The sequence below is a fragment of the Microplitis mediator genome, chromosome 7 (genome assembly GCF_029852145.1).
Source record: "Microplitis mediator isolate UGA2020A chromosome 7, iyMicMedi2.1, whole genome shotgun sequence".
In the NCBI taxonomy this organism is placed as follows: Eukaryota; Metazoa; Arthropoda; class Insecta; order Hymenoptera; family Braconidae; genus Microplitis; species Microplitis mediator.
Window position 1 is genome coordinate 19428112 of NC_079975.1, and position 27913 is coordinate 19456024.

Consider the following 27913-nt stretch of genomic DNA (forward strand, 5'->3'; position numbering starts at 1 on the left):
AACTTGTGCAGTCGGAAGAGATTATTTTATTGCTCACTAAAACCGTAAAATTTTTAGATGTTCATTCGAAAATATATTCTTTAGAAAAATAAATATTTTACAACCGATTGTAATAAAATAATGTTCACCAGCATTTACATCGTTTTTCAGTAAATATCTGGTTGTCAGTGAGTGTATAGGTCTAGCCATGTCTGCGCATAACCATGTCAAGAACACACAAACCTCCCGAGGGTGCGAATACAATTATTAGTTATGAATGGTTTGAAATTGTAAACGCACTAATGTAATGCAAGATCACGTTTTAAAACCCTAGATTAACTAAATTCTATTTCGAATTGACAAAAAAACAAAATTTATTCTTTTTATACCTGAAAAATAGTATTTTTCAAAGAATTAAACAATTTTGTGATGGTAGTTTCGTTAAAAATTATCAGCATAGTCTCTGCGGGAAACCACGCCCACAGTATTTCAGCCTTATGAAAAACCGACTTCGGTTAAGATAAAATAAAAAAATACGAAAAGAAAAAAAAAATTTAATTAAATCTTTCAAATATTTGTTTTAATGGTTTGACCCGTTTGGAGCCATTAATTTAAAAATTTCGAACAAAAGAGAAAAAAAGGAAAAATAATAGGGTTTGATGTGAATGTATATAAAGAGACAAAAGACAAACTTTCATATATATAAATACATACACATATGTGTACATTTAACTATTTATCAAACCAATTCGTGTAGAGAATTACAAAGCTGTTTAACGGAAAAGGCATTGCATGCGCCGATTGAACAATCAATTCACCCACAGTTTTAACTTTATACATTATACTAAACATTCACGTTCCACTCTGATTATTCCTCTTTAAAATATAATCGTTTGAATTTACTATTGTCTTCAATGCACATATTTTTTATGTATTTTCAGTTATCCCCCGCATAAAGTTAATTAAAAAACAAAAAAAAAAAAAAACGGAAGTTAACTTTACAGTAAAAAAAATATGTACAATAATATGTTATATATATGTACAGTGTGTATTATAGCATGAATCGCAGAAAGAATTTTACGACGAGGAATGTTTCGTACACCCTGCGGTGCTTTCGTGGCTTGTAGAGGGCGAACGAAACTCAGGTACATTATAACGTCGACTGGGAACATAAATATTTAATGCGATTCGACGCGCTTCCCCCTGGGACAACATAACTTTTGAAATCGACCCGAGCACGCTACGAATTTGTTCATGCGTACCCCCTTTTTACCTAAAACCCACCCACCCTTTAAGCTTGCATTGATAGATATTGATATTGTCATAGCATTCAAATATGCTCCCGAATATTTGAGCAAGTGATCAGCCGATTTAATTGATATTAGTATCAGGTGTAGGCATCGGATGAAATAATTTATTTAAAATAATAAAAAAAAGGAGTACAATATATTGCAATTTATTTTTTACTTGATGATGTAATTTGTGAGATGGAGTTTTGTTTAGTATAATCATAAAGTGAAACAGAGTATTCTTTCCTGGCACTCCCATTCTATGAATTCTCTCATATATCACCGTCAACCTTCCGACAGAGTCTATACCGGTAACAGAAGTGAAGCAGTAAAGCAGTAGCAATAACAAGACTAGTATGGTGTATAGTAGAGCAGCAACAGACTTGAATAGAAGAGGAGCCAAGCGTCGTATTACAACTCGTGGAATGTTACTTAGGAAAACATCGTATCGGAGGCTTACTAAAACAAGCTCCCGTAGGGTTGTTTGCTTTTCCAACTACTGTTTACGCTGGATAATCGAAAAATTGTAAGTGCCTTTACTCTCGTGCTAACTAATCGAGCCAGCATGAGTTATTGGTAGTTATTATTAGAAAGTATAAAGTTGATCTATAAGTGTGGGTATCCTGATGCTAAATTTCTACGAGTTGTTAATTAGCTTATTAATTAATGTTTGCTTTAATAAATAAATTTCGTGCCCACGGAAATTAAATGTGAACTAGTCATTAGCAACAAACTATTATTATGATTAATTCAAAGAATTCATATTCCGCAATCGATGATCGTAAATTTAAGCCCGAAGAATTTATAATAATTCTTGGTATATATATATAAAGCGAGGCGTCAGAGATATATACATATACTCATATATATAAGGTATACTGTTGCTTTGGATGAAGAATTACTTGGATGTTGGATTGTAAACTTGTAGATGGACACGTTGTAGCTCTCAACAATCTCGACATGTCAAGAACGATAGAGAAGAAAATAATAAAATGAAAATAAAAAATAAAAGACAAGATATCAGATATAGAAACACGAGACATCTGGTTGTCTGATCCTTTTTCACTGTTGCTATCTTTGAATCGAAATGTCTAAGCTAACAGGTATAAGGCCTCTCAATCAATTCGAATGATCTCCGAGACAGTTATGTGGGTGGGACTCACTATAAGTGCAGCATTCGTTAACAAAATATATAAGCGTATGTATATAATTGTATCTATAAAATACATATATATATTATCTATACGTCCAAACGACGTTGCCGCACGTTTAACGTTTAACGATTATCTTCCTATCATTTGTGTTAATCTTCTCGTCAATTAGTACCCTCTCTTGTAAAGATCAAAGACGAATTTCGAAAGTATATTCGGTATAATCCATTGAAAGATTTTAAGAAATCATGCGAACAAATAAGAATTACTATGTGGGAGATCGTAGAGCGCTACATTGAAAACAAGTTGCGCAAAAGATATCGTAGAGCAAAAATAAAATAACAGGGACATATATTTTTTGATGCATGATATATACACAGATTCATTTCTGATGTTTATACTCTAGAGAAATTAAGTAGTGCGTTACAAAGGAAAAAGTATACCTTTCGTTATCACGTGCCAATTAACGAGGGGAGAGACAGATGGGAAGGCAAGTTGTGAGAGCACACCGCGTTAATTAAATAAACGATGTAGACCTGTGCCTATACACGAGAATGAGAACGACAACGACATCAACAACGAATGAAGTATATGAGACCGAGCACAGAGGCCAAAAGTTGGGGGATCGATAGAGCATGCAAATCCCCCAATGGTGAAACGCACGAGGCTACAAACGAGGGGCGCTGGTAATATTTAAATATTCATAATCCCGCTTAATAAGGCATTAGGTATTAATGGCAGGAGATTCTGAGTGTCCCAGGAGCTGCTGCGGGACTCCAAATGAGCCGGTTTTTCATGGGACTATTATTAAATACATACACATATATATATATATATTAGGGTGATCCAAAAAATAACAAACTTTTTTTTTTTTCTTCCAAACAGGTTCAAAAGTTTCATTTAGATAAAAAAAGACGCCTGTGAAAATTAGAGCTCTTAATATTAACATTAAGAGGTTCCTCATCGCACTTTTCTATTTCCCATAAGAATAACATGGGAAAAATTTTTTTTACGTCTTCTGATTTTTATAAGTAGCTAGCGATGCGTCATAGGAATAAATGGCAGGCATATTTGTGTAGGGAATTGAATGCTCTACAAAAAAAGATTCTTATCATTTTTTGAGGAATCTCTTTGTTCAAAAGTTATTTGAGGTTGAAGTCGAATTCATATTAAATTTTGAGATTTTCTACTTTTCCGGCGAAACTATCAGACTTATTACAAAATATCGTCAGACCTTTTTTGTAGACAATTTTATTCCCTAAAAGTTATTTTGAATGAAGTTTTTTCGAATTCCGCATTGTTTTCTAGTTATTTTTATTTTAATGTCAAGCTCTTAAAATCGATCAGAAGACTATTTTTTTATGAGCATGACATTAAAATAAAAATAACTAGAAAAAAATGCGGAATTCGAAAAAACTTTATTCGAAATAACTTTTAGGGAATAAAATTGTCTACAAAAAAGGTCTGATGATATATTGTAATAAGTCTCATAGTTTCGCCGGAAAAGTAGAAAATCTCAAAATTTAATATGAATTCGTCTTCAACCTCAAATAACTTTTGAACAAATAGATTCCTCAAAAAATGATAGGAATCTTTTTTTGTAGAGCATTCAATTCCCTACAAAAATATGCCTGCCATTTATTCCTATGACGCATCGTTAGCTACTTATAAAAATCAGAAGACGTAAAAAAAATTTTTCCCATGTTATTCTTATGGAAAATAGAAAAGTGCGATGAGGAACCTCTTAATGTTAATATTAAGAGCTCTAATTTTCACAGGCGTCTTTTTTTATCTAAATGAAACTTTTGAACCTGTTTGGAAATAAAAAAAAAAAATTTGTTATTTTTTGGATCACCCTAATATATATATATATACTACACATGACTAAAGACATAGCATGTATCCCACGAATTCTCTGGGTGTGCTAATGCGTTTCGAGGATTTAATTATTCCGTCCTTTTCCACACTCCACGACGGGCATATTAATCGTATGCTAATTTCGACGGACGTCGTTAATAGCTCGTCTTTGGTACTACTGCAAATTTATTAGAGGCTTGATCATCCTATTAATTACTATTATTATGATCATTATTGTTATTATTATTATTCCTATTATCATGATCATCATCTACATGTTATTATTATCATTATTTCAACAGACAAAGATAAGCAACCACGAGAGTGCAACACTCAGTAAACATGGCTTGCTAGTTCTCGCCTTGGCATGTTGTCGTGTTAACTCGTCTAAGATGACGCGCCTCCAAACGTTTATGCTAATTAGAGACTTGACTGCTCGTGCTCTCGCAGGAGCCAAGTACAAAGATAAACAGAGAACATCGTTGAATAGCGTACTCTCTATTATTTCTAGAGCACGTTGAAGAATAAAATAACAAGAGAGAAAATATATGTATATAGATGTATGTAGATATAAATAAATATATAAAGTAAGTTTACTTACAATTTTTCGGCAAGGACTGCTAGATCACCAGGCACCTGGGTAAGACCACGTTCTGAGCAGTCGAGGTCCTGTCCTTCACAAGAGCAAGCCCATGGACATCTGGCACCATTCAAGTCCTCCATGGTACCAGCATTGTCGAAATCATAGCCGTTGAGTCCGGTACTGTGGGAAGCTCCACCGAGTACAGACAAAACAAGCAGAAGTCCCCAAGCACAAACCACTGAACCACAACTCACGCCCAAGAGACGCATAGACCAACTTGGTGCCATGGCTTGTGCAATAGTTAGAAGCTTCTCGTTGATGTTTCTAACAGTCTGATTGGAACCCTCGAGAATTTCAATAAATTTCCGGTGGCTTTTGTTGTTACTGTTACTATTATTATTGTTGTTGTTGTTGTTACTATTGCTAATGTTATTACTCGATGTCGGCACTATGTTCTCAGGAGGAATGATGACCCGAGTACAAACACCAAATGACTGGACACTAGTTGCACAATTTACTTGACAAACTGCCCGGTTACGAGTCAACACTTCCTCTTCGTTGGAGAGACTAGTGCGAGCCAAAGGATTCAACCTGGTACTCTCGGGTATATGGGTACTATAATTATTACTTCGAGTATTCAATAGCTTATTAACTTTCTCAGTATGTTGTATTACAATATGTTTGCAATGAGTTTTCGCGAGTTCAGCTAAATAAACTGGGTTTGGACTGGCAGCACCACTTAACCTTGATTGTGGCTCTTCATTCACTGCATCTGCCTGGCCCACGGGGGGGCCTTGATGAGGACCCCCTTCTTGGCCGGGAGACCCGGGCGCACTGACAACGGTGTCCACCACTAACGCCAGCACCCGATCCTGCTCATCCCGCGACAGCAAGACTGGTGACTTTATCTTGATGCTGGTCCTCGTCGGCTTTCTACCGTACCCTTTGCCAGGGTACGATACTTTGGCACCTACGTACGTCTTTAATTACGCTTAGCGCAACAAATTCAATCATCTAACTTTCACAATAAATAATTATTACAAAGTTAGCCTCTATTTACTCAAAATTATAATTTGCACTCGCGCACTAACACTTTCGTTTGTCTAAATATCACTTAAATCAATTTACTAATAGTACGGTTTTATCGCTACCATAGCAAAATTAGCGATGACATTCGTTTGGCTTCTCTAACGAGTTCCTGTACTGCGCACGCATCACCTGCAATCACAAAGAAAAACGATCCATTTAAGTGCGTTGCTACAAAAGGTAGAAAGCTTTGACTTATTGTATTGTGCATGATAAAAAAAAAAAATCTTATAAAAATTAATATTAAAATTGTAATATATTCAGAAAGATTCACGGGTCGTTATCTGTGGGACGCATCATCAACTTTACTGGAATGACATAAAAGCAGATATTTCCAAATACGCAGTTATAAAGCAAAGTCTTTCACGATGTATTTATATATATCTATATATAAATAAAAAAAAGTAGAGAATAAAAATATGCTTCCGTAGCACAATCAAAGCTTCGAATACATTCCAAGCACGCTTGAGCGAGTTTCCAGGCATATTGGAATTTTTCTTCTCAGTACATAGCCTGAACAATTTACCCATCCTTTCTTTCTTCTAGCTCTTTCTATATCAACCCCAGATGCTGCTGTCTGACAGTAGGCATGTACCTATGAACAAGCGTGTGTCTCTACAACTCTTATATACGAATGCCTACCTGTGTAGTCTGCCTGTGTGATTTTTCCTCGCGGCAAATTTTCGACTATTCGCGTATACGTTGAGAGGCGTTTGATTCGAAACAACGAAAAATACGAGAATGCTTCAATCAGGCGAACAGTCGGAGAAAACTCGAAATTTTTGCTTCTTATTGCAAATGAAAGAAAAAAATACATAGCTTTTTATATTTATTTTATGAGTAGTTTATATGTACATCCAAATGTAAATATAAGAAATGTAATTTTTCATAACATTCAATTGTAAAAATTACAGTAGAGGAAATATCATAAATAATACACTCTAAAAAATTGAATAATTTTTATTGCGGGAAAATTTCTATGCGTAATTATCGCTAAATACCACAATTGACATATACATTAAAACAAATGATACGATTTGAAATAATGCTGCTGACAAGATGGTTGGCTTGGTATACAAATGGGAGATGCAATAAGCACAGACGGTCGTAACTTGTTTGGGGTAGGATCGATAACTCGATTAGCAGTCGAGCTGCCAACAGAGTATACAGTTAGGTGCTTCTGGATGTCTGGTTGTGGCCTAAGTATAGCCACAATTTCCAAGTGTATATGCGCATATATAGGCACATATAACAAGCAGGAAATATTCTCGAGTACTTTCGATCGAATAATATTGCTGTGCTTGTATGTGTATTGCTTGTGATGTCGAAGCTCTTATGAGAGTCAAAGCGTCTAAGAGGCTAAAATATCAACTAAAAGTGTATAATAGACTATTACACTATGTTACATATTTTAAAATTGTGAACAAAATATATTACATCGAATATAGTTATCGCGCAGTAACAAGTATCATATTGTCATGCCTGCACCCTATACTATCTTTTGCATAATTATCAACGTCAGCGAATATTAATTGACGTATAGTAACTTATTGAATTTTTTTCAATCATCTTCAGAAACTCGAGGGAGAGCTAGTTCTTATGAAGATTGAGAGGCTGGGAATTGAGACCAGAAAGAACTTATGTACTGAGCACATATGTTCAAAGAGAGGAGAGAAAGACCAAGTAGAAGGAAAGTAAGAAGAAGAGAGATAGAATAAGTAAGAAATAAAGTATAAGGAAAAAAGTATAAGAAATCGAATTTCTTTAGCGGTTCCTGATGCTACTGGTTTTCTTGTGACTCGATAGTAACTAGGGAGTGGCGAGTTCAAAGGAAAACTCGGGAGGATCTTGGAATTCACTGGAAAACCTAATTTGTGAAAAGTCGACTGTCCAGGGAATTGTCTTTAGGAATCTGTTCGATATTTTTTTTTTCCCCATTGAATCTTTCGCTCTATATAGTTAAGTTGGAACTGAGTGACACAAGAAGCAAGATTCTATCCTGAGAAAGAAACTTCATGGAAATGTTTTTGTTGCTGTTGCGTTTGCTGTAATTTTATTTAAAAGTTAATAATAAATTTTTTCTCGATAAATTGACTTATCAAAGTTCAATGAACCTCGTTCAAGACTTGCATTCTTCAGTATATTATTTCAGTTGCAAAGCAATTGCACGCCTATCTAGATACAATTTGACGCGGATTTAATTTTGCATAAATAAGGTCGTCTATATAATACACAAATACTTATGTGAAGAAAGAGTATTAAAATATATTAATTTCTTTTGATGTTATTGAAGATGTGTATTATAGTGTGAATAAGGTTTAAGATGAAATTGAACAAAATATATTGTGGGTTTTTTTTCTTTTTTATTAAGGGATCTTGAGTAGCCGGTAGAACCTTTTTATTTATCAATATTATTGTATCTTTATCTTGGATACATTTGTAAACTTTACTAGTGACAAGGTATTTCCTGGTTCTAAAAGTAAAGATAACAGGGTAGAGTGAAGTGTGTCACATTTCAATTGTAAGTATGTATCGTCAGGCTGGTCAAGACACATTAACATACACTTGAGAAAATTTATCGTCTGTTCACTGATAAAATAAAATGTAAAAAGAAATATAAATGTTTTAGAGTACATAAACAGCTACTTTAATAAAAAATGTTAATGGATAGAAAGATTTATATATTTGTTTGTAATTTTATGGACTAAACTGTAAATTCCAGTATCTACTTTGATAAATATTTCCATTATTTTAGGGAAGAGGGAGCAAGATTTTTAAGGTTTACCAGTGAAAATTCACTGGTAGGTAAATTGGACCCGAGACATAAATTTAAAAAAATTTTTCAGCCTAATTTCGGTTTTTTTTTCTGTTTGTTGGAAGTAAAATAATTATTTCGAGCCTTACAAAATAATTGAAAATACCAGGAAAATTTCTAAAAATTTATTTTTCAAATTTTGTGCGGTTGTTTATTCAACTTACACGAAACTAAAGCCGTTTTAAATTAATTAGATCCTATCTGTGGAGATTCTATATTCGATAACTTAAGCTCAATTTTAAATCAAATGTGAGACACGATATTTGAAAATTTAATGATAAATATACAAATAGGGAAAACGATGATTATTAAATAACCCCAATAATAAATTATAAAATATGTAAATTTATGTTAATATTTTATTAAGCTATTAATGTATTGACTGTGGTAACTATTTATATTTATAAGTATGTGTTTAAAATTATCAATATCAATACAGAGATTCCTCTCATGTAATTAAGTTAGTGTACATTTATGAACGAGAGTGTATTTATAACTCGATATCACTGCGCACCCAAGCGTTTATTAATTATTGTATATAAATACTTAATAGTTTCATACCAACATCATCAATAAAAATATAGATATATATATCACATATATAAATATTTTATATACATCTATAAACACCTTCAATATAAATGTTTGCAACATGCAGTAGCCACAAATGTCCCGTTGGAAAATAACATCCTCGCTAACCACTCAGGTTCAAATATCATTATCAAATTCCTCGCTTACCGTTAATACCAATTATTTTATTATCATGATTCAAACGAGTGCGTTTTGAAATTCGTAAATATTAAATAACTCGTGAGAACACACTCGATGAGAAAATTTAAAACCTCATTTTTGATGATTCGGGTATACGTGAATTAACAGTTTAACCAACAACGAAACGAAACAAAAAAAAAAATGAAAACAAAAATGAAATAAAATTAAAATAAAACATACGAAGCATTATACAAAACTAAATAATGATCAAGTCGGCACGCACATGCCAAAAGAGATGAAGTCGATCTCTTTTTGCCCCCGAGGGAGCCCAAAACGAGTGATTACGCCCCCTCACCTCATGCCCTCAAATTTTCTTTATAAGTATCTCGTTATTTTTTATTATTTTTATCCACATCTTATTGCTTTTAACTCAGTTATTATTTTCATGAGAAATACGATATCGTTGCATGTAAATATCGTGTACACGTAAAAAGAACAAGTTGAAGATGCAGCTAAAACTTTTAGAGATGTTGAAAAAAGTATATTGGAATAAGAATAAAGAATTTAAAGTTTACTTTGAGACCAAGTAATGTGTTTAGCTAACGTAAAACGTTTAATGGTTCGAGCGAAATGGATTTTTAAGTCTTCTTTTTATATTGCGAATTATTTTCAAGGGGTAGATACGTTAAATTCAAAAGAGTGTATTTTCAACTCGATTTTCCTTTAGAATCGATTATAGGGATGATGCAAAAGCAAAGGCGATGGGAGGGGGGGGAGGGGAGACATATATTGTAGGATATGATCGATTAACCAGAAAACGACAGCATAAGAAGGACTTGGTTCTCACTGTGACTTGAATGAGGTACTCTAGAAGGTTCTCAAGTTTATACAACCTTCCTCTTCTTACTCTCTGGGGGTTCTATATGTTCTCTCAAGAAAACAAGGGCTAAAAGACGAAGAACGGTGTAGAAGAAGAAAGAGAAGAGGGTTACACCAAGATATTAGGTTTCCCAGTGCGGTTTTCAACCACCCACTCGATCGTCTGATCGGCCGACATTGCCCATGGGAAATCACACTAGATACGCCAGCGAGATCTTCCCCACGACTTTCAAAAGGAGTTTGAGAAGTCCAAGACACCCATCTCAAGTGAGATTATAACAAGGTTCTTGTTACTCAAAGAACACGTGTAAAATGCATTAGGATTTTAATCGAATATTTATTTTTATTTTTGTTATCATGTTTTCGATTGGATGCTTTGTTCGGAAATCGAAAATATTATTTCTGTCTACATTTTTCCAGTTCTTTAGATATCCGTCGAAATTTCTTCGGTAAATATAAATGTATATAAAGTAAATGACTGGTAAAAATCAATTTATAAAGATAACTGTTGCGATGTGAAAAGAAAAGAAATAAATTAATGGCATTAATATTGGAAAGCTTTGTTATTATATTGTAGATAATAATAAAATGCCTTTTTCCAAAGTAGATTCCCTTTAGGTGGAAATACCAAAGAAAGATATAAATTACGAGGATGACGAATATCCAGAGAAATGAAAGAAAAGAAATTTCCAGTCTTAATTTTGGTATTGGTGAATTAATCTGCTGGAAAATCAAATAGTTTCAAAATGAATGATAGTTGATTCGATTTATTAATTGAGGTATGAATACTGATTCCGATCTCTGTAACAAGTTTATTCTATTAGTAGCGGCTTAAATTTATCAGCGACGGCTTATTTTAAAATGCTATCAAAATTTTATATTTGAAATTCAATTAGATAAGATTGTAAGATTAAAGTGATACCTTTAGTGCTTTATAAACTTTTTGAGACATATATGATATATTAAAGGATTTGTTGGAGCTTTTAACATTGACTTAAACAAAGCAGATGAATTTTATTTTTCTTTCTTCATTTCCTGTGTAATTTAACTGCAGATCCGGCTATTATACCTTATTTGTTCGAACAAAACTTTTTCCGAATTCTATTTGTCTTTTCTATCTCTCCCGTTCTCTTTGCACTATCTTTTCCATGCTCCACCAAACGCCAGGCTTTACTTCCGGTATACCATCTTCTTCTCCTTCGTCTTCTTCTTTTCGTTCTTTACTACTTCTTGTATACTTTGTGCACTTGCACTTCTTCGAATCTCTTCGCGACGCTCGCTCGTTCCAAGTTCCGGCGACCAAACACTAATCGGTCTAGACTTTAGTCTTTTAGATTATTTTTTTTTTTTTGTCTCAAGCACAGAGTCGAGTACAAGGAAGTTTCTTCGTTCTTCATCAGTAAACAAAAAAAAAATGCTAAATAAAAATAATAAAATAGTCTCAGAAACGAAATGAGTTTTTTCCTCGTGCTTATTCTCATAACTATCTCAATATTAATACCCCTGCTTTGATAATTATTTTTCTTTTTGTTGACCATTTATATTAGTCAGTTTAGCTTCATTCTTATAAAACAAATTTTTTTCATTATTATTCTGTTGGATTATGATTATTAAAATTTTTCATAATCGCTTTCATAAAAACTTTTTAATATTAAATTATATAAGTATTCATTCAGCAAAATTAGAATATTTTTTTTTTAACTAAATACATTTTGAATATATGAATAGACATAATGTTTCTTCAAATACACCTCTTAGTATTCAGTGAAATATATTCACAAACTGCTGTAAGCGTTGGTGTTTTATATTAAGGTAAAAAAATCTATTGACAAAAACGTACTCAATGAAGACAAGAAAAAAAAAAAAATAAATAATAAGAAGTGAACATTTTTTCCCTCATAATTTTCCCATTTATCCGCTTTCTTTAAGGTCTAGCAATATTCCACTCATACAGTCGGGAGTCAATTGCAGCCGACGAGTTCATGGCTTCTTTTATTTTATATATTTTTTTTTCTTCTTTTACCTCGAAGACCTTTGATAATGTCATCCACTCGCGACGGTCTTAATGGTAAATCTATAATAGCTCTGCACTTCGTCGTGTCTGGTCCTCATCGCAGACAATTCTCAACCATCTCACCCCTTATGTCTTCTCAGCCTTCTCTTGAACAACCGTCCGCCAACAGTCTTTTCTTCCATGTTTCGTCTTGTTTTTGCACCAGTCACTACTACTGTACTTCTACACTGCCTTTTGCCCTCATCGCTTCTTATACAATCCTTTTCCCGGACTCTTTCTTACGTCTCTTGGCGAGAATAGAAATAAAGAAAAAAAGCTGAAAGAAGAATAAAGGAATGAAAGAAAGTAGAAACGTATTTTTTATACTTTTTTTTTTCTTATTTATTCTGTCATGGAAACAATCCCAGTGGAGAATCGTAGATCGGTGCCATCGGTCTTCCTTCCGGGCGTCAGTCACGCTGAAAGATCGATCCAAGGTGATAATCTTGGTAGTAAAAAAAAAGTACCACTACCTAATCTTAGATGTGATGATGGCTTCTAAGGAGAAAAGACATTTTGTAGCTCTTTCTACACACATAAGTGCAGTCATTTAGACAACGAGAGTATAAAAGAAACACTTTTCTTACTTGTCAGGACATTTAGATCTACAAAAAACTCCGTTAAGGTTAAATGAAGGAACACATTTTTTGATAATCAATTATTAGGGGTATGCGAATAGTTCAAACTTACGAACTATTCGTAAGATTTCGAATCGAATAGTTAAATCCAATTCGAACACGATTCACGTACCCTTATAGTTATATATTTTAAATTGATTGTTGAGAGATCTTTGTGTTTATAAATTAAGCTTCAGCTTATTTATCAATCAATCAAGAAGTAATATACATTAATTTTTTACCATTAAAGATATGATGTGACAGGTATGTGACAATTGAATACCAAATATTTGAAGAATGCATGTGTCATAATGAACAAGAAAAACATATATGAAAACACATTAAGTCAACGAATTATTAAACATATAATTCAGAAATGATATAACGTGGGTACGACAGTCAAAATTTGTTTGCTAAAGAAGAGTCCGGTCTACACTTTTACGCTTGAGGTGTGAAATAATTATACTATCCACATATGCACGATGAAAATAAAAACCGTCAAATCATTTTTGAGAGGTGAACTAACTAGAATTTATCAGAAAGATCTGACAAGGACCAAATCAGGTCAACTTCTTTGTCTAAGTTTTCAATCAGGATTGTCGAATGACGTGATGCAGATCAAGCATGGGATTCTCATCAGGGGTACCTTATGGGCCCTAGTTGGGATGGTCTCATTGTTATGATCAAAATTACCGTATAAGGTCCAGATCGCAATAGCCTTGTAAATTACTGCTCAGGATAATTTCATTAGGTTCTGATCATTATGGTCTTATCAGCGTCTGCTCTGATCAGCCCAAGTTTATTGAATTCTGATCATGATTGCACTCTAAAACCAAGTATGTTACAAGTGTATTATTTTAACACACATTAAATGTGTTCTATGTTTAATGGCCGTAAACAAAACTATAGTTTTTTGTAGTCACTTAAACCACGTTTCACGGTGTGTTCAAAATCTATAGATTGCTTATGGCGTTTCAATGTTATTTTGCAAGTGTGTTAATTTTGACTACACACTTAGTTTTAGAGTGTGCTTCATTAAATTTTGATCAGAATTTACTCATGAGAACTTAGTCTGATTTGCCTGGTTAAGTTTTAATCATAATAATTAAATTTGGTTCTGATAATTATCAGACTCTAATAAGGCAATTATTAATAGTTGCCTTATTAGGGTCTGATTGATCAGAATAACTTTATTAGGTTCTAATGAATCACTTTATGAAATCCTGGTCAGAATTGTCTGATTGAGTTCTAGTCAAGATAATTTAAATTCATTCTGATCATAATTGTCCAATAATGAGAGCCTAATTTGAAGAGGATCAATTTACAGGATCCACATAAGATTATCCTGACCAATTCCTTAAAAAAAAAACTCCGTATCAAATACTTTTGAGAACAGTCTCTATAAAAAGAGATCATAATATTTATAGACAACGACGTGAAAGATTTCCACATTTACGTTTTAAATGATTGTGCTGTTCTTTAAACCCGCAGATAATAAAGATAAATATAACAAAGACAACATAATGACTAAATAAAATAATAGTTTTGTAAATAAATAATCCTGCCTTTTTTTAATCGTACTTTAATAACGTTTATCATCGTAATCTTCATAAAGTAAAGAAAGTTATTCAGCGAACTTGCGATTATGACTCACTATTTGACTGTGATACATTTATATATATAACTGGATTCTTAACTTCTTATCTTTAGCTCATGAAAAAATGACTTATTTAAACGTTGAAAGACAAAAAGAAGTGTATAATGCGAGCCACGTTATCAGACTATGCAAAAAGCACTTCTCAAAATGATTTTTATGAGAGCAAAATACGTGCTACAAAGTCTGGATTCAAGGTGTGTTAAACCGAAAGCCAGAAACGTACTTGTGGATTTCACACATGGGATCAGGAAAACTGAGTTGCCTTTAAAAGTATAAAATAGAGACTTTAAAGTTAAATATTTTTATATTTTTTTATACTATTAACGTAACATGTAACATTAAAAATACAAAACAATGATAAAAGTACAGTATAAACATGGAGAAATTTAAAAAAAAACAAACATTAAATAAAATTATCTAAAAATACATTTTAACTAAAGAATAATGTTTTTGTTTATAGCAATTTTGTTTAGTTTTGTTATACTGGCGTACATTGGAAACATTGGGTTTACAACGAGAACGTGCCGGGTGGTCATAGAGCGAACGACCGCACGACGACGTGTTTTTACGTAAGATAGCGATCTGTGCACGAGTTCGATTCTTTATTCCGCACAGGCACGGATCAGTCGAGAGAGATCCAGTGCACAGGACCAGGTATCACTGGAATTTCAACATTCTCTGCTTCTTCAACATCCTTCTTCTTTCTCATATATGTAGTTACATATGTATTTATATATAATATATAGATACATATATACATTTATACATATGTATATGTATATGGATATATGTATATAAGATGGGTACTAATGTAAGCGCAAAGTCCCGGCCGTAGCGCGAGGCTTCACGTGAATTATGATAAACACCGAGACTACGGATTTTTATGGTCTCGTGAGAGCTTGACTTGTCTGATACCGAAAAATTCCACGGCAGCTGAAGCAAAAGGTGCAGCTTCGCTCTCTCATGACCTATATAACTAGACTGTACGTGCTGCTTGTACAAGTCGGGAAAGTCCTTCCGGACATGTCAAATATTCTGCAGGAACCAGCAAGTCTTTTTTTGAAAGGTTACACGATTCCATTTTCAAATAAACGACTATACTTCCGAATACGGCACATCTTACTTTTGTCTATTAATTACACACAAACTTTATTTTTATGTGTAGAGACGTTACCCGAGCGAATTTGTTGGCGACGGAGCCGAATAAGCCTAAATTTTTGATGTTTAACTCGGATACACACAATACGTGTTCAAAATTCATAAACCTATCAATTAATTGTTTAATTAATTAACAAATTATTCACGAAATTTTTGAACTAAATATGCCACTAATTCACCAATAACAATCTTTAACGAATGAATTCGTTAGACACCGAACAATGTTAGGTTTCATCCCAGATGTGATGGTGGAATCATCAGTGAGGCACCTCCATCACATCCTGCCTCATACCTAACACTGAAGTTACCATAAAATTATAAATGGGTTGAACCTACACGCCACCGTCCTTCTTACGGTTTGAATAAAATTAATTATTAGTATTTTAATTTTAATTTAGCTATTGATAATTGATCAATTAGCAGCGCCATCTATGTGCACGTATTCCAACCTAATCGCATCTATTCGTCCGTATCGCCAACTCAGACAAATTGCACTGGGTTTTATATGTTATTAGGGTTATTACGCCGTATATTATAAAGTAATTGATGATATGCCGTATTCGGAAGTATAGCCCAAATTACAGTTAAATTCAGAATAAGAATCGAAATTAAATTATGTATAGAATACATACTAATATGGATTCGAAATAATTGAATTCTTCGTCATGATATTGTCTATTCATGAACAAAAGATTGTGATAAGTTATTTTCAAGATAGTCAATGATGAAAAAATAATGTTTCTAAAATTACCATTTTCACTTGCTAATTTATGAAATCTAATTGCTGTTAAATAATTTACGAAATCCCTTTTTACTATAAAAAAATCATTCGGTAGCCGTAAGTAAATTTAATTTTTAAGCATTACCTGAAAAGCTAAAATTATTCAATGTTTTTATAATTTTCAGTAGTCAGCATTTCTAAGCTATTGGACTGATTCAGTTTATCTTTGTACTTGATAGAGATAATCGTCCACAAAATAAGTACATAAAAGTTTGTTTTATTCCGTAAGAATTAAAAATGTTATCACGTTGATATTTTTATCATATCATAAAAATCACCCGAATAAATTCAAACCACAATAAAATAGATAACAATTACGTTTATAGTTAATTTGAAATTTTTTAATGGCCACCATTTCTAAACCAATTTTGCTCATCTTTGTATACCAAGTGAACTAAGTGCTATTAGGAACCGATAGCATCGATACCTCAAGGCGCGTTGTATATATGTATATATGCATAAGTTTCTAAATCAATGGTATAGTTTCGGAACCTACTAGACTAATTAGAACATATTACGGAAAATTTGTATGAAAATTTCAATATGAGAACAAATACAATAACTAAATGTCTATAATGAAAACCTCTAATTAAAAACTTCAATTGAATCCGATTGAGTTTCAATCAGATTGAATCGGAGTTTTTCATCAAGGACTACTATAAAGCACAAGAGTTATAAAATAAAATTGTAATTTCAGTTAAAAAATAAATTTAACAATGTTGTTAATTAAAAATTTTTCAACCAATAGTTACTGCAATTTTCCATCATTTAAAATAATAGAAAATGTCGTAAATAGAATTTTGAATATTTTAAACTTGAAATTTTTTCAACAAGCCCAGAAAAAAACAGATTTTAAATATGTCTTCTCTTTTCATTCTTTACATAATTCACCAACTCTTTTGTCGACATGTTGTATAAGTGTCGCGTCGTCGTACAACCTATATCGATTGCCGTTCCAGAGGGGTGCACTTGCGTGTATGCGAGATAGGACGCCCGATTTCACCTGTCCATTCTTCGCAGACTTGTCTACGCATGTCACATAAATACATCCTATTTCTCTTTCCTCCATCTCCGTCTATTTCCATCCTCTTCTTCATAATTTTCTCCTCTTTTTACTCATTCCACCCCTCTTTGGGCTTATACAACACACCGTGAGTACTTGGAATATCGCACGCTCATACATATAATACGAGCCCTTTGGCTCACTCACTATGTACTTGGTAAGAGAGGGAAAAGTGGAGGCATACCTCAAGGGGTGGCGTTCCCACATTGCGAGGGGTGAAAATGTGGCTCGAAACGAGTAGGGTAGGGTAATTGTTTTGCCCCTCGAGCTTCCTTTTACTCTTCGTCCATCATTTCCTACCTTCAACGTCCCTTTTCACTTATCTCTATCCCACTCTAGTCTCTCTCTCTCTCTCTTATTCCCTCTCTTCATTCTGATTTTCCTTTTTACTTCCTTTTCTTTTCTATCGCTTTTACATCCTGTAACTTTTTCAACCTCAAGAGTCGACATGAAATTCGTGTAAAAAAAAAAATACTTGAAAAAAAAAATCTCGAGTAAACTTGTTTCCTGATGCAGTAATTATGTTGTGAATCAGAGTGTAATGAATGAAAGACCTTGATGAAATTATATACACGATATCCGTCAAGTGTCATGGTCACTTTCTTCACGCAAATATTCTCAGTATCGCTCATTAGTTTTCAAAAATACAAATTAGTTTCGAATGCTCATTATACATTTTTTTCACTAAAAGCCGTGAGAGTTTTTATATTTTCGATGCTTGTTTTTTACATACCCATAACTACTTTATTGATTTATATTAGAAATTTTTTTTAACTGCAAGTTGAATATAATTACCGAAATACATTCACGATTTTCTCGTCTCATTATAATAAATTAATTGCTTTTTTTAATTACTCTGTTTGTTACAAAAAACTGATCCAACTTTTCTCCTGTTATTTTAATTGATTTGAATCATTATAGCAATTAATAAAATACGTTAAATTAATTATTGCATAAAAGCGAATAATTTTATAAATTCTTTCTTTCTATTTCTTATTTATTTTTATTTTTGAAATTCTATAAATTGCCAAATTGTCAGTGGTATAAAAAATGTGGAACAGCTAGAAATTTTCCATCAACAATAAACGAAACGCATATACATCATATATAAAAACTGGAGTTAGTTTATTTGGCTATACTTCCGAATACGGCATATCATCAATTACTTCATAATATACGGCGTAATAACCCTAATAACATATAAAACCCAGTGCAATTTGTCTGAGTTGGCGATACGGACGAATAGATGCGATTAGGTTGGAATACGTGCACATAGATGGCGCTGCTAATTGATCAATTATCAATAGCTAAATTAAAATTAAAATACTAATAATTAATTTTATTCAAACCGTAAGAAGGACGGTGGCGTGTAGGTTCAACCCATTTATAATTTTATGGTAACTTCAGTGTTAGGTATGAGGCAGGATGTGATGGAGGTGCCTCACTGATGATTCCACCATCACATCTGGGATGAAACCTAACATTGTTCGGTGTCTAACGAATTCATTCGTTAAAGATTGTTATTGGTGAATTAGTGGCATATTTAGTTCAAAAATTTCGTGAATAATTTGTTAATTAATTAAACAATTAATTGATAGGTTTATGAATTTTGAACACGTATTGTGTGTATCCGAGTTAAACATCAAAAATTTAGGCTTATTCGGCTCCGTCGCCAACAAATTCGCTCGGGTAACGTCTCTACACATAAAAATAAAGTTTGTGTGTAATTAATAGACAAAAGTAAGATGTGCCGTATTCGGAAGTATAGTCGTAATTTGATCTACGGTTTCAGAAATTAACTTCATGGATACTTTATTTATTTAACATTCAATAGTTCCGAAATAAAGATAATTGAGGGAATAGCGAACATATTTCAACGGTGATACAAAAATAAATTCATTTATATTTTACGATCATTACAGTGAAAATACTGTTATTTCTTAAACTATTTTCTATTCTGAACTGAGGTTAAGTGATTTAGTTTCAGAATTTATTATTCTATTTGAAAATATTAATTTATTGAAAGGCGTAAGATAGACGGTGGAGTACATGGCCCGCCAATTATTCCACTGTTTTAAAAATTGATAAATTTTATTGATATAAAATTAAACTTTAAAGCTCAATTTGAAGCCATTAATATCAGCTCTGAATTTAGTATGAAGAATTTCCATGGATTATTATGAAATTTTATAAATTTTTTAAGAACTTAATTGAAAGAAAAAAACAATTTAATAATAAATAAAATTTGAATTTAAATTTCAATTTAAAAAATTTAAAGTGAAAAATGACAGCCAATTACTTTCTAATTTTAAATTTTAATCTAAAATTTATTCAACGTGTGATGAAAAAAATTGTTAAAGGTAAAAAATAATATTTAATACATCAGGTTTCAAAAAAAAAAAAAAAAAAAACAAGAAACTAAGCTAGATAGAGATATTATGTGCCCATAGGGAATCTTGTTAGGTTAAAGTTTCAGGTGTTAAACAGTTTCATAAATGAAAATTTACGATGTAGCAGAAGCAGCTAGCTAGTACTGGTTGTATAGTAACATTCCCCTGACGAAGACCTAGCCTTGTGACATTCGTCAAGTTCCCCATGAATAATTCAATCTCGTGCTTCCCTTTTGGTATTTTTTCGTTAAAGTAAAAGGAATAGATAAGAGCGGGAAAAAGTATAAGACCGAGATAAAAATAGTATAAGAGTGAGAAAAAAAATTAAATTAGAGCTGACATTCCAGGGTATATCGAAAATTGGAGGTCGAGAAAAAAAAATTGTAAAAATAAAACATAGCGGCAAGATATGTCTACTCATTGAAAATCGATTTAAGCTAATGGACTGTATATTGGAGGCTTTAAATGTGAGTATATATAACGTAGGACACGATCACGAATACTTAAATTTTCATTTTATTCATCATCGATTTGCTTTCCATAGTGGCTGCGGTACCAAAATAATTAGATCTCTGCTTGAATTAATGAGCTTGACTTTTTTTTTTATTTTCTCTCTATTTCTATTATCTCACTTACTATCTCAGTGCTCTACATATTACTAATCGTTGTGTTAGTTTAAATTCAAACAGCAGCGTTTCATCATTAATTCAATGTATCTGCATGGCACATTGCCGAATGAAGTTTAGTTACTATATCCAGTGAATTAAGTATGTGCAATTTGTCGTAATGAATCGAGATCTGCTTGCACTGTGACTGGATTACTATTAGTCGTGTGCTGTTGTTGCATTGCTCTCCAAACATTCGTTTTAACACACAACATATTCAATTACATAATTCGTTATTGTAAATTGTCAGCGCCGCAATAAAATTTTCCTCAATTTAAATGATAAATACTTAACGAGTATTATTAAATAAAATTACTTTTTTTCTTATTTAATATTTTTTTTTTCCCACGGACGTTAATTTTGAAAAATCAAATCAGAATAAACATCAATCACTGTACTAGGTTGTGATGTGAATGGAATATTAAACATGATGAAGAATAAAAAAAAAGAATTTATATATATATATATATATATATATATAAATATATATATGTGTACATATAAATCTACATATAAAATAAAATATGTTAGAATGAATGAAAAGAGAATGATGAGTTTAACGCGTAAAAGCCACGGCGTGTCAGTGACACGTGTCACCTCTCGGCGAGTAACCACACGCGGCTGTAATACACGTCAATAAAGTCCTGTACTGGCTGTCCAAAGTTGCTCGGTTAATCGAGCGACTTTGGTATGCTCTGTACACCAACAATAGTTAGTAATTAAAAGTTTTTAGCCTATTTTATTAGGCCCTTATTTTGTTAATATTATTATTATAACACGCTACTTCATAATTTTACGGTGAAAATTATTAAAAAATTTTAGGTATAGATGGTGCGATTCAATAGACAAAAAAATAAAATAATTCCTTTCAAGAGTAGACATTTTTCTACTTAGAAATGATTTTATTGGGAAATTTGCAACGAAGTAATTTCTTGATACGCGAAATACTTTTTTGACCGAAGATAACAATTTTTTCTTTTATTGCACAACTTAATTACGAAGCGATGAGAAGTGTTCTGCTAACGCTTACTCGGTCCCAGCTGATTCATTCACGTAAAAATCATATTTATACTTATTCAGATATGCTCAACTAGAACAAAATTCGTAGCATTAGAAAGATAATTTATCAATTAACGAATACAATTAAGTCGTCTTTTTTAAAAATAATGATTGAAAAAAAAACATGTGAATGTCCGTCAGTATGTACGTATGTACGTATATTGGTGAACACAATGACTTACAAAATACACAACCGATTGATCTATTTTATTTCTTATTACACTTGAATTCTTAATTAACAGAACCCTTTTAAAAATCGCCATCCAAATCTTTTTGGTTTAATTATATAATTAATAAAAACTCAAAACTGGAAATTTATGAAAAAATTTAGCTACCACTTTTTTGGCATTATTATCATTATTATTTTAATACTTTCTTACACATAGGAGCACCATCTATTGATCAGTTTTTAAATGAGCAAGTGAGTTGTGCACGTTTGGATTTTCTAACTTTTTATTAATTTAAGGTTGTTTTTTTAATAACGTAGGTCATTAGCGACAACGAAAATTGACAATTAAACGAATTTAGGTTTTTTTTGTAGAAATGAAATTATTTTGATCCAAGTGTTTCTGTCACTTAGCATTGATCTCAAGTCTAACAGTAATCCATATTTGTTTCTATCAGCTTGTTAAAGTTTGCAGTCAATCAGTAGACAATGTACAGAAGACAAATTATTTAAGCGGGTAGAACACTAGTTCAATCAAGAAATTAAAAAAAAATTTGAATTATGCACTTTTTTCATATAATAATTCATTCCTTAAGAATAAATAATTTACTCCCTAATTAAATCAGTGATATATTTGGGACTGATTCGCAGCGAAGATTAACTAATTTGTAGTACTTTTCATTGATTCATTTTAAGGAAGTATTGACTCAAGAAAGTTATTTTTTTTCAATATGGTTTTTTATCTTAATGTATTTCATGAAAATCAACTACTGATTCAAGTGATTTCATATAAACTAAAAATAAATGTACTCTAAAATATAATAAGTAGTTTTGATATATACCACGTAAAATATTCCTAATTCATCAACAAAATCTATTGCTACATTCTGATATTTACAATAAAAACTACGTTCAATGAAAAATTTATCAACTTATATTCAAAAATATCCTAACCTAGAACTTTGTTCCGCACAGCACAGTCATTTCATAAAATATGTTTCGAGTGTGTTCGTTGATATTCGGCTCTTTTCGTTTATTCCAGCACTAATAGGTTAGAATTAAGCAATCGAGTAATGTATTAAGCGTAACCAAGCATCTCTTTATATTGTCTTTTAATAGAACTTTCTAAAATATCTATCCTTTTAATTTTAATTTTTACGAATATTTTTTTTCTAAATAATTTGATTCTTATAATCAATCTATCATGCAGTTGATAAAAATATTTAAAACATAGTTTATTATACAATTTAGAGTAGTGGTAAATATAGGAACCGAATATAATTTTTTTATTTATTGCCAATATTTCGTCAAATCTTTTTGACTTCATTAGGTCTCAAATTTACTATTCCAAAATTTCTTGTATCAAATATTTTCGCTTATTATCGTCCCGAGTGTGAAAATACATTATCAAACAATAAATGTAATAATTGTCAATTAAAAATGTAAAATATTATTATTCTATAATCACATGCATCTAAATAACCCGAGTCGAAATATTAGACGTAAATTGAACGTTCTTAACGTTTTGAACGTAAATTGAACGTTTTGAACGTAGATTGGAGTATCATAAATTGAAAACATATTTATCATAATACTAAAACCTGTTTATACTTACAATAAGAAAACATAAGCATACCAAAAAATTCTTTTCATCGATTTTGTACTCCTGGATTATAATCACGTCAATTCACTAAAATTTTGTCGTCCGCTTTTCTGGCTCTTAAATAAAGAATTCGTATTTTGAAAAACAATTTTTTTCAGTTCCATACTTCTATCTTTGATATATATATATATATATATATATATATATATATATATATATCTGTTCATATATTATGATATCAAGATGATGAAAACTGTGATTACAAATATTGAAATAAATTAATTGATGTTATCATTAAACTATAATCATAGCTCATGAAATTACCAATTTTTTATGAACCAAAATACAAAATTTACTTTCAAAACGTTAAAAACGTTCAATTTACGTTTAAAACGTTAAGAACGTTCAGCTTACATCTAATATTTCGACTCGGAAAACGTACACGGATATGTCAAAAACGAAAAAAATTTACTGTATATTGCTCCGTTAAAATGTATACAAAAAATTTCTCTACTATTAGTAATTTTCACTATAATTCTATAGTGTTCTTATATTTCTATCTGCATAGTAATTTTCCTATAAATTTTACATTAAAAAAATATTGGAAAACTATCTGAGTGTATTAATCAATTAATATTTACTTACAATAAATATATTGAGATTGATAGAGTTGTTGATGTAAATAAATGGTCATTAAGGTAATTAGAGCCATTTCGTTATTACAAATATGCATTAGAAATGAATTGATAAATACAAGTTGTCAAATATCAATATTACTTGATACTGTGATTGATTCATAATAATAATTTATTTATTACTCTATTAAATAGTTGTTCGTTTGATTTATCGCTATTGATTTGAAAAATATCTAAACTCTTACAAATATGATAATTTTAATGACTAAAAAAGTGTTTATAATAGACAACAGGTTTTTATGGAAGTTTAAAAAGATAAAGATAATAATTTATCAAATATCTGAGATAATGGAGTATAATAATGAAGAATCTTTCTAAAACGTTATATTGTGTACTAATTTAACAGCATACTAAGGTAGAGAGTCATCAAACCATAAAATCGTAAGTAACGTTACTGATTACGGTCGGAAATACATTCCACATGTATATTTACACTTGACGTAGCTAAAAGAAATTTCGTATATATATATATACATATATATAAACTAGCGCCTAGCGTACATCCTCATTTAAATGAAATAAATCTTGTTACAAGTAATTTTCGTCCGACGGCGGGACCTCAAAATATTAAAGAGAAACAAGATGTAGTGAGAAAAAAAATATGAGAAGTATATAAGTAAAGGAAAAGGGAGAAACATTATAAGTTTTTTAAAAAAACTCAGTTGGCTTGTGCGCGAGACGAATGGATTTCGTTCCATCATCCACGACTTGATGTCGAAGAATCTTCTTTCTCTACATACCATCATGTATATATACGTATATGAACATTAAATATTCTTCTTTTGCTTTACGCAACATAATCACCAATTTTCCATTTTGACACGAGTTAATATCCAATGGGACTAGTTGATCAATATATCCTATTCTAACTAATATTAAAATGAATCAGTGAAAAGTTCTCTCAGTCAGTGAATATTCACTGATTGGAGTATTTTTCACTGATTCATTTTAAGAGAGTACAAGGTTGGGATTGCACACATACACACATTTACTCACTATCCTATCAGATCTCAATATTATAAGTACCTGTACGATAATCGATGGCAGTTAAACGAAATAGCCCGGGGGTAATTCCACAACGACGATCGGAAATCGTGACTCGTTGCGAACAAAACGGTTTTATTTATTTATTTACATTTTTTATTATACATTATTTATTTTTTTTTATTGATCAATCGAGGGAATTTTTTCGGGTACGTTAATCCCACTCGGGAAAAACTGCCTGGGGAGGAACGAACAATTTCGCATGGTGACCCTGCCGGGCGTGTATACACAAGCCATTATAAAACCGCTCAAAATATTTAAACGCACGTTATGTGTGTGTACGAAAGCCGGGTATATTGTGTTAGCTAGCCTCCATTCGGTTCAGTTCACCGTTCTGATCCGGTCGTACTCTATTTTTTTATATTTTATATTTTTTGTTATGTGGTTTTTTCCCTTACTCTCATTCACGGAATACGTGTACTCCACTACGTGCTCTTGGATGTATCGCCGCGAGAATGGAGCGATATAGTCTACAGAAGAGTAGAGGATGTGATGAGAAGAAGTAAAGAGCAGAACCGGGCAGGTTCACTCCACTCTCCTGAGGCATGGAGTGGGCTCAGAGTGGGCTTTTCAATCGTTTTATTTTGCTTAGCCTTGGTTCATTTTGCCGGTGTACAGTGTTGTAGTATGTCCCAGGAACCGACAGACCAACCAACCGACCGACCCCTTCGACTTGCCTGCAGGTTCGTTGAACGCTTCGTCCTCTTTTTCTTCTTTATCGTCTTCCTCATTCTCCTTTCTTTCTTCACCTTTATCGATACTCCTTTCAATCCGTTAAGAGTTTCGTACTTATAAGTATACGTTTCTCGGACGGTCAACATTACTCTGACGATTGTTACAGTCTAACGTCAACGAACAGGAAAGCACGTGCCCTATCTAATTTATTTTTCAACTCAACAATTTTCTTTTTTTATCGGTAAATTTAAAGTAATTTCACTGACCGAAAATTTGTTGTTTCCCTAAATAATCTTTCTGATTAGAAAAAAAATCACTCTAAGAATCAAACGCATAAGAATATAATTTTACTTACCAGTAATATTATTTTTCAATCACTCCAAAATAAACCAGTAATTCCAGCATGAAAATAAAATAAAAAACAATCACTTTAAACTTTCACGTAACTTAAAAATTTTTAAATATTTAATACGATATAAAGTCCATGTCAACTTAAATTTTTTTTGTTTCTATTGATATAAATTTTTAGTCTTAACTAAAATAAAATAGTCACAAATAAAATAAAAAACACAAAACCATGGATATCAAAAATTTTTAAATAAAAAGTTTGACGAGTTATATTATTTTCGTCTCTCGGGACAATATTAATTAAATAAATTTAACGCGTGTCTGAGACGTACAACCGTTCAGCTCGACGACTCGCGCTCAACTGGTATCCGATGGTTGGCGCGGGATCGCTGTCGACCAATAGGCGTCGAGACTGCGCGGCGCGAGACATTCGGCGATGCCCTACCGCACACAATCAACCCCCAGTTATATTCCTTTTGATATGATGGGGACCCCAGCTAGCCATAGAAAAGTAATGCGTTCAATGTATAAAACTACGTCCACATAAATGTACACATATGTATATATATATGGATTTATACTATATACACATATTAACAATAAAAGTAATTTAAAATGTATAAAAGCTAAAGAACCGACTAAACAGTTTACAGACGGAGACTTGGCTTTATAATGGTAATCCAGGTGATGTCGCCACACGACGTGTCTTATTCCTGAGTATACATACAAAACAATTTAAAGAATATATTCATTAAATACTTTTTATATATGTTCTTTTTTTTTACAACTTAATCTTTATCTTACTCATTTTTTCTTTGGCTTCCGGCCATTCGAATTTCCGTTTTAGACTTCCGTCTTTTGGGCTCCCAAGAACCCTTAGAAGAGATTGATAAAACGCCATTTGAATGAAGGACCATCCGGTGTTTTCAAGTGACCTTTTAATAAAATATTTTTTTTATCATTATCACCTTTTTAATTAAGGAAACACTAAAACATTCACTGTTTAAAATATTCCTCAAAATTTTATTGGAATTAGTTGAAGTTATTAACAAGTGCAAATCAACTAAAAATGAAAAATATAAATAAATTATGACTAATTCGGCTTATTGCTCGGAGTACGTTTATATCGGTGTATTTAACTGATTTAGAGCAGAAAAACAAAGACGAGAATGTAGTGTAAATAAATTTGCTCAAACCAACAAGCTGAACTTGCCATAAGCATCAGATTGTTTAGATCAATAAACAATAGTTGATTTTTATTTCATTTCCTGACATTTCGTTGGTTATTCCAACTTCCTCATGCATTTATGAATCAAAATGAATGTAAATAAATACATGCCGGAGTCAAAATTAAAAAGGTGATTTGAGCCTCTAAATCCTACACGAGAGTAAGGAGGTTCAAATCATCTTTTTAGAATATGAAAATCCATACTTCAAAAAGGTGATTTGAACCTAAACATGGTAACTTTGTCCACTTTTACCAAGTTTAGGTTCAAATCATTTTTTTAAAAAGGTAAAATAGGCCTCCAGAGCCTGAATTTATAGATCGAGAAAGACTCTCATCGGATCGCGTACAACTAGTAAAGAAA

The 27913-nt window shown here is 32.0% G+C and overlaps 1 protein-coding gene across 2 annotated transcripts in view; it reads right to left on the reverse strand.

Moving 5' to 3' along the window:
* LOC130672211 (protein slit) overlaps positions 1–26685 on the reverse strand; it is a 263294-nt gene extending 236609 nt beyond the window's left edge. The window contains exons 1-2 of one of the 2 annotated variants that reach the window (XM_057476628.1): positions 26332–26685; positions 4878–6077 (exon numbers count right to left, since the gene is read on the reverse strand). In XM_057476628.1, the coding sequence (XP_057332611.1) occupies positions 4878–5146 (269 nt within the window). In that variant the 5' untranslated portion in view covers positions 5147–6077; positions 26332–26685. Of the gene's footprint in view, positions 1–4877; positions 6078–26331 lie in introns of those variants that run through there. The other variant, XM_057476627.1, reaches the window with a different exon arrangement.
* Positions 26686–27913: the final 1228 nt, after the last annotated feature.